Source organism: Plutella xylostella, chromosome 6 (assembly GCF_932276165.1).
Source record: "Plutella xylostella chromosome 6, ilPluXylo3.1, whole genome shotgun sequence".
Lineage (NCBI taxonomy): Eukaryota > Metazoa > Arthropoda > Insecta > Lepidoptera > Plutellidae > Plutella > Plutella xylostella.
Window position 1 is genome coordinate 5,474,275 of NC_063986.1, and position 19,139 is coordinate 5,493,413.

General features: G+C 39.7%; 2 protein-coding genes across 2 annotated transcripts; one reads left to right on the forward strand and one right to left on the reverse strand.

Moving 5' to 3' along the window:
* Positions 1–601: 601 nt before the first annotated feature.
* LOC105384544 lies at positions 602–7,431 on the reverse strand. The gene is made up of 11 exons (XM_048621828.1): positions 7,311–7,431; positions 6,848–7,009; positions 5,945–6,107; positions 4,857–4,978; positions 3,482–3,567; positions 3,026–3,184; positions 2,634–2,785; positions 2,141–2,288; positions 1,461–1,747; positions 1,063–1,190; positions 602–747 (listed from the first exon to the last, which is right to left on the reverse strand). Exons 1-11 carry the CDS (start codon positions 7,429–7,431, stop codon positions 635–637), a joined length of 1,641 nt encoding a protein of 546 aa, XP_048477785.1. The 3' UTR covers positions 602–634.
* Positions 7,432–9,148: 1,717 nt separating this feature from the next.
* LOC105397332 lies at positions 9,149–19,088 on the forward strand. The gene is made up of 6 exons (XM_048621829.1): positions 9,149–9,301; positions 9,761–9,963; positions 10,232–10,349; positions 10,690–10,863; positions 15,604–15,782; positions 18,981–19,088. The coding sequence occupies exons 1-6, from the start codon at positions 9,220–9,222 to the stop codon at positions 19,086–19,088; spliced, it is 864 nt and encodes a 287-aa protein (XP_048477786.1). The 5' UTR covers positions 9,149–9,219.
* Positions 19,089–19,139: the final 51 nt, after the last annotated feature.

The following is a 19,139-nucleotide window of genomic DNA, read 5'->3' on the forward strand; positions in this document are numbered from 1 at the left end:
TGTCAGCTTTTTGTTTGATAATGCATGATCACAATTATTCTAACTTAATTAATTTAAATCTTATTTGTTACAGAAAAACTCTATTATTATACCTAGGTAGGTACTTTATTAATAAATATAATTATTTAATTATGAACATAAAGTAAGGGACAAGCACAACATTAGCGACATCACGACACAACGTAACCACTCTCTACTGAACGTCACCACAACTACTGTTCACCGTCACCGCAATCCACTTCATGATAAATTAACAATTAATGCAAATTTATAAATATAAAAGACTATTTGCGTAGACAAAGTCATGGCTGTATCGAATTATACTTTTCTAACACTCATTTCTGGGTTCTACGGTAATATGTACTAGGTATTCAGTTAGGTACTAGGCAGTAAAAGTTGTACAACTTATAGATTGCCAAAAAAATGTGTCCCAGTCAGTCCGAAAAAGATCTCAGAAAATAGTTAAGTACCTAAATCTATAAATATACAATATATTTTGTCACTTTTATTCAATATTTTAATAAGATAAGGTCTTATTAAAATGCAATAAAAATCAAACTTATACGTAGTTAATAATCTCTTTTTATTTCGTGTAATGGCACCCTGTATTGCATTGACATCATTGATGGACTAGCTAGACCTTCTTGACTTGTTCGACTGTTGTTGGGCTGCTGCCGTCGCTCCCTGCCGCGCTGTCGGGTCCAGGCTTCAGCTCTGAGGGCAGCCACAAGCCGACTAGTGCACCCGCTGGAATAAAAAATAAAATAACTTAAAACTTAAGGTATTCTGATAATTCATTCGGGGAATGGAGGGATTCGAAGCCTGCCTCATTAAAGTTTTTTGTGTTGGATTCATTGGTCAACATGGGCTTCCGCTGCCGCTGTGCTTAGCGGACACTTAACATTTTTTTTATGGGGCGTAAAATTTCGATGGCACAGGACGCCAAATTTAAAAATACGCTACTGTATATTTTGGGATTAGATTTGACAGCGGCAGCGAGCGTCTGTATAGTGCGCGGTGCGGTGTCCGTCGCAACTCGCAATGATTAGATGTAAAACTTACACAGTACGATGACTCCGAAAGCGTAGAAGGTGTAGTCGCAGTGAGTCTCCATGAGCACCCCCACGTAGCTGATGACGAGGAACGAGGAGCCGCGCCCCACCATCATCGTCAGGCACACCGCCATCGCTCTGCAACCAATAGTATCTCATTACAACCTAGTCTAGTGGAGTTGGTATACATATAAGGCCGTGTCCCCTGTAAGCGACCTACTGAGTTTGCGACGTATCGATTTAGTACGCTCTTCCATATACATATGGAAATGGAGTGTCCAGTCTGCTAGTTTAGTACGCAGTTACGCGCGCTGACTATCTCAGTATCTCCCGCTAACAGTTTGCCTAGTGGGGACACGGCCTAAGGAAGTGGATATATATAAATAGGTTTACAATAGGTCCGCTCACCTCAAATAAGTAGGATATACTTCCACAGTGAATCCTGTAGTAAGGCCCATAGCTATTAAATTCGCTTGAAACAGAAAGAACACGATCAGACTGGCTGTAGAGTTATACACCCAGGGTAGCACCAGGCCGCAAGTCCCTCCCAGTAGATGTAAGAAGATCACAAGGGCTCGTTTACCCACATAGCGGGTTAAGTACGAGTTAAGCATGTTGACTGATGCCATTGTTATTGAGAACGCTATCATAGTTATGAATGCTAGGTCTTCCACAGTGTCCACGCATTTGGTTGTCTGTAAATTGAAAATATTCATGGTTATTGTTTGTCATTAACCAATTCAGGATAGCTACACGTACGTATATTAAGGTAAAACCAAGCAATGTAACATACCGCTGTGACAGATATTGGTTTGTTTACCAACTGCTGATGCATGAACCAATGAGCACAAATACACTCACGGGCAATGAAAAGGTTCCACTCAGAAAAGCACTAAATTACTTCTAAACGGAAAAGGCTAGCTTAATGCCTCTTCTGCAATATTGAAGTACATTTATCAGAGCATCAGGATATTACCAACTAAAATCGATAATATTTTGTTCCAATTTTAAATTAAATCTTTGAATAAATTTGCTATCGGAATTTTGTCAGTGGAACTTTTTCATTGCCCGGCAGTGTATATACTCACAGCAACAACAGTTCCATTGGCCACGCCTGGCGCGGCCTGGTTGGCGTAGTGCAACAACTGACAGAAGTTGGCGTCAGTGGCGCCGGCGGCGGTGGCGCGGGAGAACGCGGTGGCCAGCGTCGGCATCCACATGAGGAAAGCTGGCGAGCTGATGGTGGGGAGATTTGTCTTGTTGTAGTGTGAGTATTGGTTGGGTGGGACAATGTGTAAAGTAAGTGAGTGTTTTAAGTAAAGTAAGTCTAATAGTGGTACTGACACGGTAGTACCTACCACACCACTGATAGAGTTTCAAAGTGATGGAACAGATAGTAAAAGGCAATGTTCATACACTAGAGTAGGTATATAGAGGTACTATAATCTACTCCCGCGCACATGGCTGGGCTCGGTTAAGTTGACCGCCGTGATCGAAATTCAGCTAAGGGGATATACTTATACAGTTATACACAGTCATGCCTACAAACTGATCCATATACAGACTTGTAGAGGTACTTACATAGAGTACACAAGTATGACAATGTACAGGATGATGATAGTCTTGAATAGCAGTGGTTTGCGGAATAGCGGCGTGGTCTGGTCCCACATGGATCGCAGCACATTGGTCTGCTTAGTGGACGCCAGGGTCTCGTGGAAACTTATCGACTTCACCTGCAGAACATATCAGATTGTGGAGAAGTAAGTACGTTTTCAGTAAATGCTGAGGCACCTCATTATGGGTGATATTAACTATTATTTCGCTAGAAAGCTGACCTTGCGACCTGGGTTGTGTTATAGAGGCCCTATTAGGCCCTAGGTCCAATCTAAAACGTAAGTATTCCTAAGATGTCAGAGAGGTTAAGAAAGTCAACAACATTGGGATCGTAGTCCCACGATACCACATGAACTTACCGCATAACTGTCCTGGCTCTTGCCAGTATTGACCGCGTATATTTCCGCCAAGATCTTCACGCTCATGTCGGGGCGGCCCTGGCTGGCGTAGAACTTGGGGCTCTCCTTCACAAACACCAGCATGATCAGTGCAGCCACCCCCGACCACACCCCGAACACCTGGCACCAGGGAGGATAGCGTTATCATACTAATATAATAAACGGTAATATTATTCCTTTGATAAAACTTAGTAACTAGGAAGCTGAGGCCCTGGATATATATTATAGAGTATTTTTTTACTGTCATCAGTGGACTGGAGAGCGTTACCCGCTATAGTTAGGTACTGTGTCGTGATTTCAACTAGAGAACTAGTCTCCCATCTAACGTACCAGTTTTCAGTTCTTTGGCAGAGATGAAGGACATTTTAGGTAGTACATGTTTTATGAATTGGATTCAGGTATATTTGTTAAACCAACCTGTTCCAGCAGTCGCCAGGGTCTATATCGCATGCTGCCGTAGAGAGGTAGGTCGAAACTTAGTCGTAGAATAGGGTACGCGTTCACTGGAATATAAATTAGATAGGTTTACTACAAGTTATCAATTCACACATACAGGGTGTCCAGTAGGAAAGTTCACTTTTTTAATTCAAGAAAAATAATACTAAATTAATGAAAACCAAAAATTCTTTTATATGGAAATATTTAGAAACTCGTCGGGTTTTATTTTTTTAATATCATTCCGTCTAATTGTTTACCATTTCTTCGTACACACTCTTCCAATCAAACACGTAAACTCGCAAAAAAACTCTTACAGAGTTTGCGGGGAGGTATTATTTATTTCTTGCCGTATATTTTCTTTCAGCGTCGCTAGTGTTCAGAGTTTGTTTGAATAAACTTTTTAATTGACATAGCCTTACAGAAAATAATAGCATGAGGTAAGGTCGGGTGACCTGGGCGACCAGTAGATGTCTCCTAAAGTCGATATCAATTTTTGTTGAAAAAGTGCCCTAACCGTGTTTATTGACTCCCTGGAGGCATTTTCCTCGGTATGAAAAGTGGTCCCATCTTGTTAAAACCCTGTGTTTCTGTTATAAGGCGGTTAGTTCTTACAATAGAAACCATAAAAAATCAATAACATTCTGATATCGCTCCGAATTGACCGTCTAAACATGGCCATTCTCACTATAAAAAAACGGCCATATCATTTACTCAGTGCACATTTTCCTCGGTACAGCATGCTCGGCACAGGAGGTTTGCAGCCCGGAATGGGTTGATTCATGGTAGAACCAGCTTCACTGACCTTTTTTATCCACTTTTACAAAAGGCTTACACTTTAGGTATCCCTTGTTGAGCGAATATTGTATTGAGAACAAAATTTCCGAAGCGCAGCAGCGCACGAATCACCACTTCTAAAGCAAGCTTCAACAGCAAAAGCACGTTGTGCTCCGGTCCAAAGCTCCATTGGTCCGTCAAACGGGTCAAACCCGCACTCCTGACGCGTCGATTGAGACCTCTCCCAACTTCCTCAGGCTAACCGTTGCTGCGTAGTTCAAATATGAAAAGTGAACTTTCCTACTGGACACACTGTATGTATATAACGTCTCAACCTAATTGTTGAGACGTTATTTTTTACAGAAAGCTATAGATCGCATCTAGTGGCGTGCTTTGGGAGAGGCCTACGTCCAGCAGTGGACTGCTTTAGGCTGATGATAGGGTAAGAATATTAAACATAGGTAGGTACTGTAAGACCTTTGGGGCTTAGGTATTCAGGCACTCCCAGCAGTTTTTTAAACGATTTCAAAGTCAATCCCATCGTGAAAGCTTAATTCTTTATGCGTAGTGTCTCACTCACCAGACATGACAAACTGCGCGAGCATGAGTCCGCTGGTCATCATCATGACGAGCGTGTGTCGGTGCGACGTGGGGGTGCTCTCGCCGAGCAGTGCGTACGACACCGCATTGGATGCTGAGGCACTGCAAACAAACCATAGACTATTGATTTTTATTCCTGAAGGGGATAAATACAGGAGCCCTACCAAGGTTTGTCCCATGGTGAAAGGATTGGCCAGTCAAGTCAGCGGACTTAAATATTGTATTTAAGTCTAAGGAACAGTTGATTTCGAGAATGCTCCTTTCTTGCATCACAGACAATGATACCTACATATCTCAGATCATAAAAACTCTACATAACTATAATTACTAGAGAAACCGCCAAGGCGAGCTTAGTTTCCACCTCGGTCCTCTGAGGTGGGCCATTACACGTGTAGCGTGTAGTGTATTCTTTAATACTAATATAAAATATTTAGTTATACATAACTACACAAGCTAGCAATTAATTAAAAATTCGCTCTTTATGTACAAAAGGAAGGTAATTGATCCATAAGAAGGTTGTGTTTTCTATATTGTATTTGTTTAAATAATTAGCATAGTAAATGTTTAAATTAGTGACGATGAGGTAAACTCTACATAAGTACTCACTGATAATTTTACCTTTGATGGCTTTACATATAAGTAGGCATAATATAGGTATATAATCTGTTTTAATACTGTTAAAATAAATAAAGTAGATTACACAGTAAATAGTAGGTTAGTTAGTGCAAATACAGAATATGTATTTTCTTTAAGTATAAAGTGTTAGATAACAATAATATACCAGCGCAGTGCAGCACACAATAGTGCACGTGTTATAACCTAGCCTAACTAATCCATCATTTTATCACCCTCATTGATTCATATAAATGGAAGTAAGTACAGAACTTTGCAGCCGACTACACGAAGTATCGCAGCGTAACTTTTTCTAGTTTGTGCTTATTTATGGGATTCATATGGCGGCTAGCGACATGGCAGTTTTGACCATGAGGGGATAAGTATGCGCAAAGGTTCCATTCGAGAATTTTAGATTTTGGGAAAGCCAGATGAATATATTCATATGAAACTTACAAGAAGGCAGCGACAAATTTGAAGACAGCGAGGGTGACCCAATTGTTAGCCAGACTGCTGGCGAGCGCGGCCACGAAGCAGCCGCCCATGGACACCAGCAGCACGAAGCGGCGCCCGCGCGTGTCCGCCAGCCAGCCCCACAGGTGCGACGAGAGCACTATGCCTGGGAAATATTAGCAGATTAGTAGGATTTTTTCTAGAAAAGATTAGCCAGACAAATTACCTATCAGTTACTGACTGCCCAGGATGAAGGGCCTATGTAAGTACAGATGGTACGTCAAAAGAGGAGTCTCTATTCATGCAACCTCATGAGTATATGGGACACAACTAACTAGAGCGATGATCTGCGTCTGAGGACTTTGTGAGAGATGACATCTCTGCATCGTAGACCCTAAGTGGGTGTTCCGATTTAAATGTGTTGTGCCGTGGCGATTCGCACAACGATTCTTTATCTGATTCGAGAGGTCATGCTTGGAATCCTGGCAAGTTTTGGAATTGCAGTCGTTAGCTTCAGCTGATGGGTTATACGGTATCTCACTTTATTTTAATAAAATATTAGGTGGAATATATGTAAGGTTTTATAAAATGACATATATACTATTCAACTACGCATTGCCTTCTAAAACCTAGGAAGCCGAGCGAAGCGAGGCAACAAAATCCGAACCGGCATATGCAAAACCCTAAGGAGCGGAGCATAGCGAGGCCATTCAATCCGACCCCGCATTTCCTTAAACCTAAAGAGCCGAGCAAGGCGAGGCAAGGCCTCGCTTCGCATGTCAACCCCGAAATTCCTTAAAGCTAGAGAGCCGAGCGAAGCGAGGCATTCCTAAACCCTATAACCAATAGGATTGTTCTACCGTGTCAACATACATAGTACTTATGTTTTACATATGTATTACATACCCAGCATGGGCATGGCGGACACGAGTCCCTTGGTGGCGGTGGAGAGGCGCAGGTCGCAGGCGCAGGCCGTGGCCACGTAGCTGGTGCCGAACGTCTCCATCGCCATGGCCAGCACGGTCACCACGCACGCCACGAACAGACCCACGGTGTAGCGACCTACACCTGCAATTATAAATAATCTATGTGTCGTATTTCCAGCAGTGCAGAAGTAAGAGCTGATTATAATATACATATGTATCGTAGTAGTCTTAGTTTAGCGGCCATCCAAGCTCCCGCTAGAATTAGCCAGTAAGATTAGTGTCGCTGATCAATGAAGAGACCCTGCTCAATTGATCATACCTAGGTAGAAAGCATTTTTTAATTTTATATTATACGTAATCGTACACAGAATTTACGTTGATGACATTGAAATAGCTTCCTTTTAATTTTAACTTTCACACGGTGTTATATTTAAAATCCTCACCTGTCATATTTAATGCTTCCTCAAACGGCACTTCATTGTTTTCATATTTCGTAACTTGTGTTTGCTCTTTATCTTCAACTGTAAATACTGTTTGCTGGTTTTGTTTTGCTGTTTCCTGCATCTTGAATTTATATAGAGATAAATCTGTGATGTAGCTTGGTACCTTAGGTACTCTTCTCTCTGTTAATACTTCGTGTATTTGTAGACAGTTATTCCATTGATGCTAACTACTTGTGGGGTCGGTAGGATGCGGTCTTTCCTGTAGATTGTTAAAATTAAAATAAGATATAAGTATCTATACTTTTACTATTAATAAACTTTGTCTTCCTATCCATGTGGGTAGGGTAGGTGCGGTCAGCTTCTTAAGTAATGCCCGGGATATAGCAGGCTAGTTTTTCAAGCTAGGATAGCAAGGTAGTCTTTAGTAGAAATGAAGATATAGTTTTGACTAACTTGCTAACACTCGCTTGCAATATTAGTGTTAATGAAGTGGACGCACTTGTGTTAATTTGTATACAAAGAATACTGAATGCGATACGTCCGTTGCGTACGAAGCCGAAAGGTGGACGCTTAGGAACCTTAGGAGTTGATCAGCTATGTTTGGGATTTCTCTGAAGGAGGACAGCAGAAATTAGGTAATTTGTACGAGAAAGTACCCGACATTATAGCTCTTAAATCTTTGTAGGTCACGGTCACCACAGCACACCAGTCACCACCCTCTATTCATTACACAGTAGTTAAGTATCCGGGTACTTTAATTGATATCAATTTAAAAGATATAAGTATGAGTAGGAATGTTTTATGTAAGAAGGTATTTAGCTTACCTTTAAATTTGTACCATTCTTCATATAAACCACAGGAACTCCGTGCAAACTTTATTCAAGACCCGATGTCAGCTTTTTGTACGGTAATACATTATCACAATTCTAACTAAAATTATAAAATTAATTTAATTCCTATTTGTAACTGCAATACTGTTAGTTACTTAATAATATGATAATTATGTACATAAAGTAAATATGAACGTTAGCGATAACCCGCAGACATCACGACACGATGTAACCACTCTCTACTGAATATCATCGCAACTACTGTTCATCGCGAACCGCTTCATGATAAATTACATACGTCTGCGTGTCAATTAATGTAAATTTACATAAGACTATTTGCGTATACAAAGTCATGGCTGTATCGAATGATGCTTTTCTAACACTCATTTCTGGGTGCTACGCGAGAACGCGACTGTAATATGAAGTAGGTTTGCAGCTAGTTGCCCTATACCTACAGGAGTTGCAAAAGTGGTCAACCAAAATAGGAAGACTCTGCTCGTCGTTTTGAAAACTATTTGGTAAGTACTTATATACCTACGAATTTTGAAAATTTAGATTGACGCTGATGTAATGTTATCGGAAGAAGTGTTGACCGTAGCTACGGTCCGAAACTTCTGATTTCGTAGATAGAATTTTATTGAATCAGACAGGCGAGGCGAGCTCATTAAAGACTGTTCTCTTCACACTCCTGAAAATGTTTATGGTGAATATGTGTGAAAGCTTCCCATATGCTCGCGCCTATCAGTCTTCTTGTCAAAGTTGCTTCTCGATTAGTCAACAACCCTGAGGCTCTGCGTCAGAGCCCTAGCAACCGATACAATGAATAGAATAGGTAGGTATTTATAGTCAAATGTATCGGAATATTTACAGCCTAATCAAGTAGGTAATTATGTAACTGACCAAAATAGGTATAATTAATAGACTATCAGTAATAGGATCTTGATTAAATTATGTAAAAATCATAGATTCGATTTGGTTCATCGAAAGTTATAATTCGCTAAGATAAGATAATTAAAATCAATATAAATTAGAATGTTTTGCTTAAAAAAACTGTGTGCAGTTTGTAATACGAACTCAACATGAAGATCGCTGGGGTATTTCTGTTCCTTGCCTTAACCGGCGTTAGTGCCCAAATCGGTCTTCTAAAAACGGCTCTCCGAGGTATGTACTTACTGTGTACCATTAAACTTTTTAAGCTTTTTACAGGCATTTGCTGAAATATTGCCAAATCTTAACTCTTAGGGCGCCTTCAAATTCGCTAATTGTCGCGCGGCTGCAGCGCTGCTGCAGCGCTGCAGCCACGCTGCTGTCTAAATTCCATATAAATTATTGACGCGCGACTGCAGCGCTGCTGCGGCGCTGCAGTCGCGCATCTTTTAAATTACAAAATTTATATGGATTTTGACAGCAGCGCGACTGCAGCGCTGCAGCCGCGCGACAATTAGCGACTAATTTGAAGGCGCCCTTAGTTCATATTTTGAACTTTATGCCAGAGTTAAAATATAAAAATATATAAGTATTGTAACGTTTTGCCTTATAAAGGGTTCAAAATTACTGATTATTATAGTGTTATTGAAAATAAAGTTAGGTAGGTATATAAAATTTATGTTCGGTTCACAGTAAAATGGGGCATCCCGCTGGTAGACAAAGAGTTCTTCATCGACATCCCCCGCGAAGAGGCCGACATCAAGAAGGAGGGGTGGGCCCAGGTCGACAGGCCCGACACGCACTTGCCCAGCCTCAAGCTGTACTGTCCCGACGGGGACTACACTGTGTGCACGATGTACGATGACACTGGCTTTATCGCCGGCATACAGGTCGCTGTAAGTAGTTTCCATGTTTGTAACTGACTGTTTAGAATATTTGTTCTTAAAAAAGTTTGTTTTCGATGCTTGTGTCCTTTTGCTCGTTTTTATGATGAGACTGGCTGATTGCTAACTGAGGCAAGCTTCAAGAGGGTTTTAACTTATTGTTAATTTATAATCTTCTGTTAATTGATTAAGTATATATACCATAGAACAACACGGACTCCGGTGTACCATCTACTCACTGGATTATACCTACAAATCAATTCCCTATTTTTATACCTAGATGCAAGTGAACAAGCTGAAGAAAAACCCGACCCCCATGGACCGCCTCGGCTTCCTCAAGTGGACGGCTCCGGACGGCTTCGAGTACTGGACCAACCAGCAATACTTCATCTCTGAAGGTTGGTGTCGCCCTTCTTCTTACCAACGCAGTCTCACCTCTTTTCTAACTACCTTGTGATAATTAGACAGCGTTCTTCCATTTCTGAACGCAGGTATATCCCAATAAGCTGCACAACTCGTGCTTTCTTATCACTACCCATCAGCCAATCATCAATAACCCATCTACTCCACTCCCAACGAACATCACAATTGATACCCCAGAATCCATTTCCCCTTCTGGACGCACGCCGATCCCAATAAACTCAACAACAACTCGGGCTTCCTCATCACTACTCATCAGCCAACCATCATCCAACCCATCTACCCAACTCCCAACTAACATGACAATTTATACCTCAGAATCTCTGAACAAGAGCGCACTGGAGCGCGTTGCCGCCCGCTCTGAAGACACGCTACAAGAGGGCGCCGTGTGGGTGCGCGACCTGGACGGCTCACTGCTGCGCGTGGCCAACACGCAGAGCGGCATCCAGCAGCAGGGCGTGTTCGAGAAGCAGGCCTGCATCGTGTCTATGGGTGAGTCTTCACTATGCATAGGTTCTTACGGCCATCTATCCAAAAACTTCACCTTACGCTCACAATACCATGACTATGACTTTACCAAAAATATTACAGGAAAAGAGAAATAAAACAACACAGAGCGAAGCCATCTCTTCAAATATACCATATAAAATACATATCTTAGGTGATGAAAGTGTACGGGGATTAGCTAGCTTAATGTTGAAAGCTCGGCAGTACAAATGGAATGATCTTTATCAGATATCATCTACTGTGATGCCATTTGCCAATACTAAGCAAATAATAGGCTCTTCCAAAACTACGCTTAGCTCTCTAAGTACGCAGGATATCATCATACTGTCAACTGGAAATCATGATGTAAATAAGCATGTATTTTTGACTGAGTTGCAAGAAACTTTAATTAGATTTAAGAACAATGATATATTTCTATTATGTGTAGATGACAACCAAAGCAAAATGTCCCATACTCTAAACAAGATATTATTCTCATTGGAGAAACAGTTTGTAAATTGTACTGTTATAAATACAAACGATTTGAAAACTATGTATAAACTACCAACATTATTGGATAAAATATGTTTCAAATTAAATATAGAGATTGATGCCCAAAAATACCAAACAGAGTTTGTAAAAAAATTGCCACAACATATTCAACGTATCAATAAAGAACAAAAGAGATATGCTAAGGGTACCATACCATATTTCTTTAATTTACAAAATTCAAAAAACAAGGTCCAACAAGTTTTGAATAAAGATCAGAAATATGCTAAAGGAACTATTCCCTATCTCTTTAGTTTGCAACATACGAAAAATAAACAGGTAATATCTACAGAATGTAACAAAAATTCAAAGTTTTTTCGTGTTTAACTCTATACGAATAATGCATCAGAATATAAATGGCTTATTATCGAAATCTGATCTACTTACTGTTGTATTGAGCGAACTCCTTGATAAGGGCATCCGTACTGATATATTATGTATTACAGAACATAAAATGACCGACAATACTGCAACATTTCTAAACGTAAACAATTTCAAACTAGCGGCTTACTATTGCAGACAAAATAGTTATGGTGGATCATGCATTCTCTTGTCACAAACCCATAAATACAAGGAAATAATAAGTATTAAGGATCTGAACATCCCGAATATATTTGAATGTTGTGGTGTTAATCTAATAGACCACAATATTGATATTATATGTATTTATAGACCTCCCAAATATGACTCGAAAACCATTGACCTTTTTTATATTACATTACATAAACTTTTGACATCACTATGCTACAAAGCTTCAAATAAACTGATTATATGTGGAGACTTTAACATAGACCGAATGAAAAAAAACTAAATTGAGTACCGATTTTGAACAGTTACTACATAGCTATAACTTGAAACTCTCTATTAATGAACCAACTAGACTAAGCAGCGGTACATGTTTGGATAATTTCATCCATAACATTAGAGGCTCGAAAGCCAGTGTGATAGAGCTGGCTCTATCAGACCATACAGCTCAATTGTTTGAATGTCCAGTAGAAAAAACATGTAGCCTTGATCATTGGTTTGTGGAACGACAGGATTATTCTACGGAAAATTTAAATTGTTTTAAAGATTGTCTTTCTAAATTAACTTTCAGGGAGGTGTACGATCAAACTGAGGCTAACCAAGCCTTTGATTTATTTTATGATACCTTTAAATTGTACTATGATCTTTATTTTCCTTTTGTGAAAATAAAAATATCCTCAAAATGTCGACCCAAGTGGATATCTAAAGGTATAAAACTATGTTCAAAGAAAAAACGTAAAAAATTATGGGAATATAGAAAAAATCCAAGTGAAAAAAATAAACAAGAACTTACAAATTATAGCAAACGTCTTAAACGTGTAGTTCTTCAAACGCAAAAGGCACAAAATAACTATTACATAAAAAAATCTGATAATAAATGTAAAGCGACATGGAAGACCATTAAAAAAACGAAATGTCAATTTCCTAGTGAGGACATTACACAAATAAAAATTGGAAATCGACTTATTCAGAATCCACAAGAAATTGCACAAGAGTTTAATGATTTTTTTACAAACCAAGCAGATAGACTTTCATCGCTTTCTCAACATACGAAAAATACTGATGCAATCAATAATCATATAGAAAGTAATGAAAAGTCTGTTTTTCTTGGCCCAACAACGCCGGATAGTATTTACAAAATTATACGTAACCTAAAAGATACTAATAGTACAGGCTATGATCGCATATGTACAAAAGTATTAAAATATGTAGCCTGTTCGATAAGTCCAATTCTTTCCTACATCATAAATTTATGTATAGAACAAGGTATATTTCCGACAGCTCTTAAAAAAACTGTAATAATACCTATCTTTAAAAAACAAAGCAGAGAAAATATGGAATACTATCGCCCAGTAGCCCTTATACCCATTATCTCTAAAATATTTGAAAGAGTCATCTATAATAACATTTATAATTTCTTTGAAAAGAATGACATTTTTGCAACAGAACAAGCAGGATTCCGTAAAAATAAAAATATTAACTCCACAATATATGATTTTTTACTAAAAGTCTATACTAGTGTTGACAAAAGGCAATTGGTTAGTGCAATGTACATGGATCTTACAAAGGCTTTCGACCTTGTTGATCATAACATACTTGCAAAGAAGCTGTATGCGTATGGTGTAAGAGGTAATGTACTCAATCTCTTAAAATCGTATCTTGAGCATAGAGAACAAATCACAAAAATTAAAAAAATTGATCCTGTTACTAAAACTAGCACGGATTATATTTCAGAAACAGCAGTAGTCAAATATGGGGTACCCCAGGGTAGTGTTTTAGGGCCACTGCTCTTTCTAATATATATAAATGACTTTCCTAAAGCAACAAGCCATCCTGTAGTACTATTTGCAGATGACAGCACAGTAATATTTAGGGGTATTGATAAAAATAAACACGAGAATGACATTCAAGATAATTTAAGTAGTATAATTAATTGGTTATCACTGAATAATTTCATTATAAATATCGAAAAATCCAAAATTATGACATTTACTTCAATATATAATAAAAATGAACCCACTGACATAAATGTGACATATCAAAATAATTCCTTATGTAATGTGAAAAGTCATAAATTTCTAGGATTAGTAATTGACTCTCATTTGACATGGAAACATCAGATTAACGCTGTATGTACTAAATTAAACAAGTTTGCCTTTGCACTTTATATGCTCTCAAAAAAATCAAACCAGGAAACAGTACTAACTGCATATCATGCTTACGTTGTATCCACACTAAGATATGGGATTATATTTTGGGGCAACTCAACAGACAAAGAGAGTGCATTTAAAGCTCAAAAAAGATGTGTCCGAGCAATTTTTAGACTAAAGCAAACTGATACATGCAAACCACATTTCAAAAAACTTAAATTGTTGACATTACCAAGCTTATATATTTATGAAGTTGCAGTATTCGTCAAATCGAATTTAAATAGATTTACAACGTTAAAGAGTAGAAGGCACGAAAATAAACTATGTGCATTCTCGAGGAGGACAGCTCTCTTCGATAATAGTATATTTGGAATGTCTACAAAAATCTTTAACCACTTACCGCAAGATATAAGAGAGACGAATAATATGATACAGTTTAAAAAACAATTAAAAAAACTTCTAGTAGAAAAGACATATTATAATGTACGTGAATTTTTTGCTGACAATTTGTAATATAATATATTATGACTAGCTTTTAATTTTGTAATTTTATTATTAATGGTATGCATGCACCAAATACTCATGTAATAATATTTGTACGCCCCCAAAGGGCAGGATGTAGCTGTACTTATAATTTGTAATAACTTGCCATTTACCTACATTCATGCAAATAAAAATATTCTATTCTATTCTATTCTATTCCATCTTAGCTAGTAGCACGGGGCGCATTTGAAACGTGACAAAGTTTTGCATCACGCTCACTCACATTGTGCAGCCTCAAGAGCGAGCGCAACAGAAAACTTTTGTCACGTCTTCATTGCGCCCCATGCTAGCCCTTCTGATCGTGACAAGACAAGAAGACAGCCACTTGCTGTTAAAAAATCAAGAGCGCAGTGGAGTGTGCATCGTGTCTATGGGTAAGTCTTTAATCCGTACAGGAACCTACGGCCTTCTTATAGTGTCAAGGTAAGAATACAGTCGCTAGCTGTAACAACTCAAGAGCGCAGTGGAGCGGCTGGCGTCCCGCTCTGAAGACACGCTGCAGGAGGCGCCGTGTGGGTGCGCGAGCTCGGCGGCTGCTGCTGCGCGTGGCCAGCACGCAGGGCGGCCTCGAGCAGCAGGCCGTGTTCGAGAAGCAGGCCTGCATTGTGTCTATGGGTAAGTCTGCTTGGAATCTTGCGGCTTTCTTATAGTGTCAAGATAAGAAGACAAGTCGCTTGCGGTAAAAACTCAAGATCGCAGTGAAGCGTGCATCGTGTCTATGGATGTCTTTGTTGCGCATGATTTATGAATGAGCTGAATAAATACAAATATAAAAACTCGATTACCTCTTTAAATCAATTAACGTTTGGTCTTCCGAAAACCTCAAGCATTTTAAAGACCCTTTCTGTTTCACAGAATGATGCCCTTCACGACACCACTGTGCGATACAAATATTACATTCAATATTACCTAATGTGGGTTTTATTACCAGCGCCCACAACCACTAATCTTCTTCTTCCTCCCTCTAATAATCCCGCAGGCGACCACTACTACAAGAACCTGAAACAAGACGACACGTGCGACGCCATCTACCCATGGTTCATGACCGTGAACGACGGCAACCTGGTGGCCTCGGGGATGCTCATCATCGGGGAGCTGCCGGAGGTGCCTGAGGGGATGCGCGTGTGGTTCGAACATCCTTCTGTGTCGGTTGTGAAGGTATGTTCTGGTTGTTTATTGTAACTATTAGGCCCTTTTTCCGTGGTACTTGTGTTCTACGCGTTAATGTATGTGAGATACTTAGCGGCGACTAGTCTCCGAGACTAGAATCGCGCGGACGTATCGTAATGGGAGAAGGGGCTTAGCGCCTTACCACATATATTTAGACAGTAGGTACCTATTTAACAGATGTTTACCGCTGTCAAACGCCTAATACATATCATCATCAGCCAATAATCATCCACTGCTGGACAAAGGCCTCTCCCAAGGAGCGCCACAACACTCGGTCCTCGGCCTTCCTCATCCAACCACTACCCGCCACCCGCCTAAGGTCGTCAGTCCAGCGGGCAGGAGGGCGTCCCACGCTGCGTTTGCCTGTTCGTGGTCTCCACTCGAGAACTCGTCATACATATGTCAAATTAGTTTTAGACACTTGTTAAATCATGTTTTAATTAAACTTTCCGTATATTTTCTTCTGCCATTATCCACAGCACCATCTATCGATGACTCGCAGTTACGTTCATACAGTTTTAATGAGTCAGATTGCGTCAAAATGATAACGATCAACGGCAGTTGTCATGTCGTCATCATCGGTAGATAGGGTTGTGAAAACTGGCAATTAAAGGTTAGGGCCATGCAATTGTGGTAACATTTGCAATTTTTCCCGTGGCTCCGCTATAGATTGGCAAGTTGCTTGGCGACCCTCCTTGCGGGGTGACAGACGCGGAGGGGACGAGGTACCCAAGACGACAGCGGGTAGCGGGAGGGGCAGCGGTAAAGGGCAACGCGTGCACTGCATGTCATTGTTACGGCAGTATCGGCCGCGCAGCCTAGGGATGTCGAAAGTGCAAAAAAATATCGATATTTCGATATATCGATATTTTCTTTTATATCGTTACAGAAATCGATATATCGAAAAAAAAATATCGATATATCGATATATCGGTAGCTTTATAGGAATAAATTCTTGTGAAATCAAATAATATGGAATTATTAAAAAACACTATTTTTTAACTGTCACTTTGTGCCAATGTCGTGTATTTACACTCTCGCTCGGTACACGGTTGCGAGCTAGTATCCCCGCATTGCGTTGTGACGCCAACAAAAGGGTATTGTTAATGAAAAAATATCGATTTTGATATATTTTCGATACTTGATTATTTATATCGATGTATCGATATATCGGTTTACAATATATCGTCGGAAAATATCGATATATTTATAAAAATATATCGATATATCGATACATCGATATTATTTCGCCATCCCTAGCGCAGCCGAGGCGGCCACATGTCTTATACATATAGTCTGTCATAATTTGAGTGCGACCCACATGAGATCATTGATCCTGAGACCATTAGTCTTAAGATGAGTGTTGAGGCCTTTTTAATATTATCATTATATTATTATTAGGTATCTATAATTCGTCAACAAAATAACGTTAAAAACAACAAATCGTATAATGTCTTAATATAGGGTCTTCTTGTAGAACAGCGTACCGGATCAGTCATGCTACGCGGCTAAAGGTTGGTACTGCGCAGTCATCAACATAAAAGTGACATGGAAATTGATTTATAAAATAAAACACTTTTACATAAATAAATTCAAATTGGTAGATATTCTGAAGGTAAACATCCAAATTTTAATGCTGTCAAACTATTTAAGCTAAATATGACATTTACGGGAGAGCGGTGGTAGCTCAGTCGGGTAAGCGCCCGCTTCTCACGCAAGAGATGCGGGTTCGAATCCCGGCGCTGACATGTACCAATGAGTTCTTTTAACTTAAGTACAATGTATACCATTGCTCTTACGGTGAAGGAAAAACATCGTGAGGAAACTTGCATATCTAGATTTAGCACATCTAGATATGTGAACCCACCAACCCGCAGTGGACCAGCGTGGTGGGAAATGGTCCAAGCTAGGAAGGCAGTTTAGACCTTGGGGATATGCACAAAGGTTCCACTCGAGAGAGCCAGGTGCAGGTACTTACACCCCCACAGAGAATAGAATAGAATAGAATAGAATGGACATTTACGGGAACACTCATAGAATAAAATTTTACTTACGTCAGAAATAGTTACAAGCTATCGCGAGATTAATCCGGGCACACTTTTCTACGGGTTCCGCTCATCTGGCATAATCTTTATTGACCAAAACTCATTTCGCATAACTCGTATGGTCTAAACTTTTTTGGCCGAACCATCACTTTGCCAAGACTTATGTGGCATAAGGCTCGTTTCGTCTAAAACTCTTTAGGCACAATCTTTAAACACCTAAGTTTCGTTTGCTCAAATTTATGTTCGTCTATACCTATGTATAATCTTGTTTCTCCTAATGTTATCTTAATAAATAATATATTAAGTATGTAGTAAATGTACAAATTGTGGTATTTTTCTCCTACATCCCGAAAATCACGATATTGTATGATCAAAAAATCGAAAGTTAACGACCAATATAATTATTACAAACCCCATGTGATCGAAACCTAAAAATAGGTGCGACGACGAGCAAAGCGAGGAGGAGCGTGTTAGGTGCACATGTTCATCAAAACCAAAGCGGAGCGCAGCGAAGCGGAGCGGAGCGTTTTCCAAACAGCGGAAACAATACAAGGCACCAGTTTGCGCTATGTAGGGAGACGCTCCGTCAAAGTTAAAGCCAAACGAATATTATTTATTTGTATAAACCTATGCCATAGCATTATTAGGCTATTCAAGATTTGGCCATACCATTATTAGGCTAAACAATGTTATGCGAAATAACTTTTTACTAAACGAGATTTATGCCATACGATTTTCGGCGTAACGAGACTTTGACCAAACGTTACTATGCAATACGAGATTAGGCAAAAAAATCTTATGCCAAAAAAGGTAGAACCCTTTTCTACGTGTGTAGCATGTCGTGCTACCTCGCCCCCGCCACTTCTTTCACCCCGCAAGGAGGGTCGCCAAGCAACTTGCCAATCTATAGCCACTACTGCATGAATTCTAATAGGTACCGAAACTTATAACCCCTCAGCTGTCAACCGACCTTTACAAGGTAGGTACACATATGACTCGGCGCCTTCTAAAGCTCGGTTGGTCTGTCGTATTTTAGTGAGCGATATTGCCCATGTGAACTAGATTTATCCTGTTCTAACTTTAACAAAGTGTAAAACAACGACAAGGATGGCATATAACGATTATTTATTATATTTTTCAGACAATCGTGGACAAGGGCCCGCAGTGCCTGTTCGACCTGGTGGAGGAGGTCGGCGGCTACACCATGCACATCTACTACGGGAAGCACCCCTACCTCATCTTCTGCTGAGCCACGGACTGTATACGGAAAAAAGTTGCCTAATGTACAAATTTTATTTAT

Bases quoted from the DNA above. Each gene is read 5' to 3' on its own strand.
- LOC105384544 (XM_048621828.1), bottom strand. From the start codon at position 7,431: ATGCAGGAAACAGCAAAACAAAACCAGCAAACAGTATTTACAGTTGAA. The intron at 7,010-7,310 runs GTGAGGATTTTA...TTATAATTGCAG, and splicing joins GGAAGCATTAAATATGACAG to GTGTAGGTCGCTACACCGTG. The intron at 2,786-3,025 runs GTAAGTTCATGT...TATGTTCTGCAG, and splicing joins AGAGCCAGGACAGTTATGCG to GTGAAGTCGATAAGTTTCCA.
- LOC105397332 (XM_048621829.1), top strand. From the start codon at position 9,220: ATGAAGATCGCTGGGGTATTTCTGTTCCTTGCCTTAACCGGCGTTAGT. The intron at 9,964-10,231 runs GTAAGTAGTTTC...TTTTATACCTAG, and splicing joins TCGCCGGCATACAGGTCGCT to ATGCAAGTGAACAAGCTGAA. The intron at 10,864-15,603 runs GTGAGTCTTCAC...ATAATCCCGCAG, and splicing joins GGCCTGCATCGTGTCTATGG to GCGACCACTACTACAAGAAC.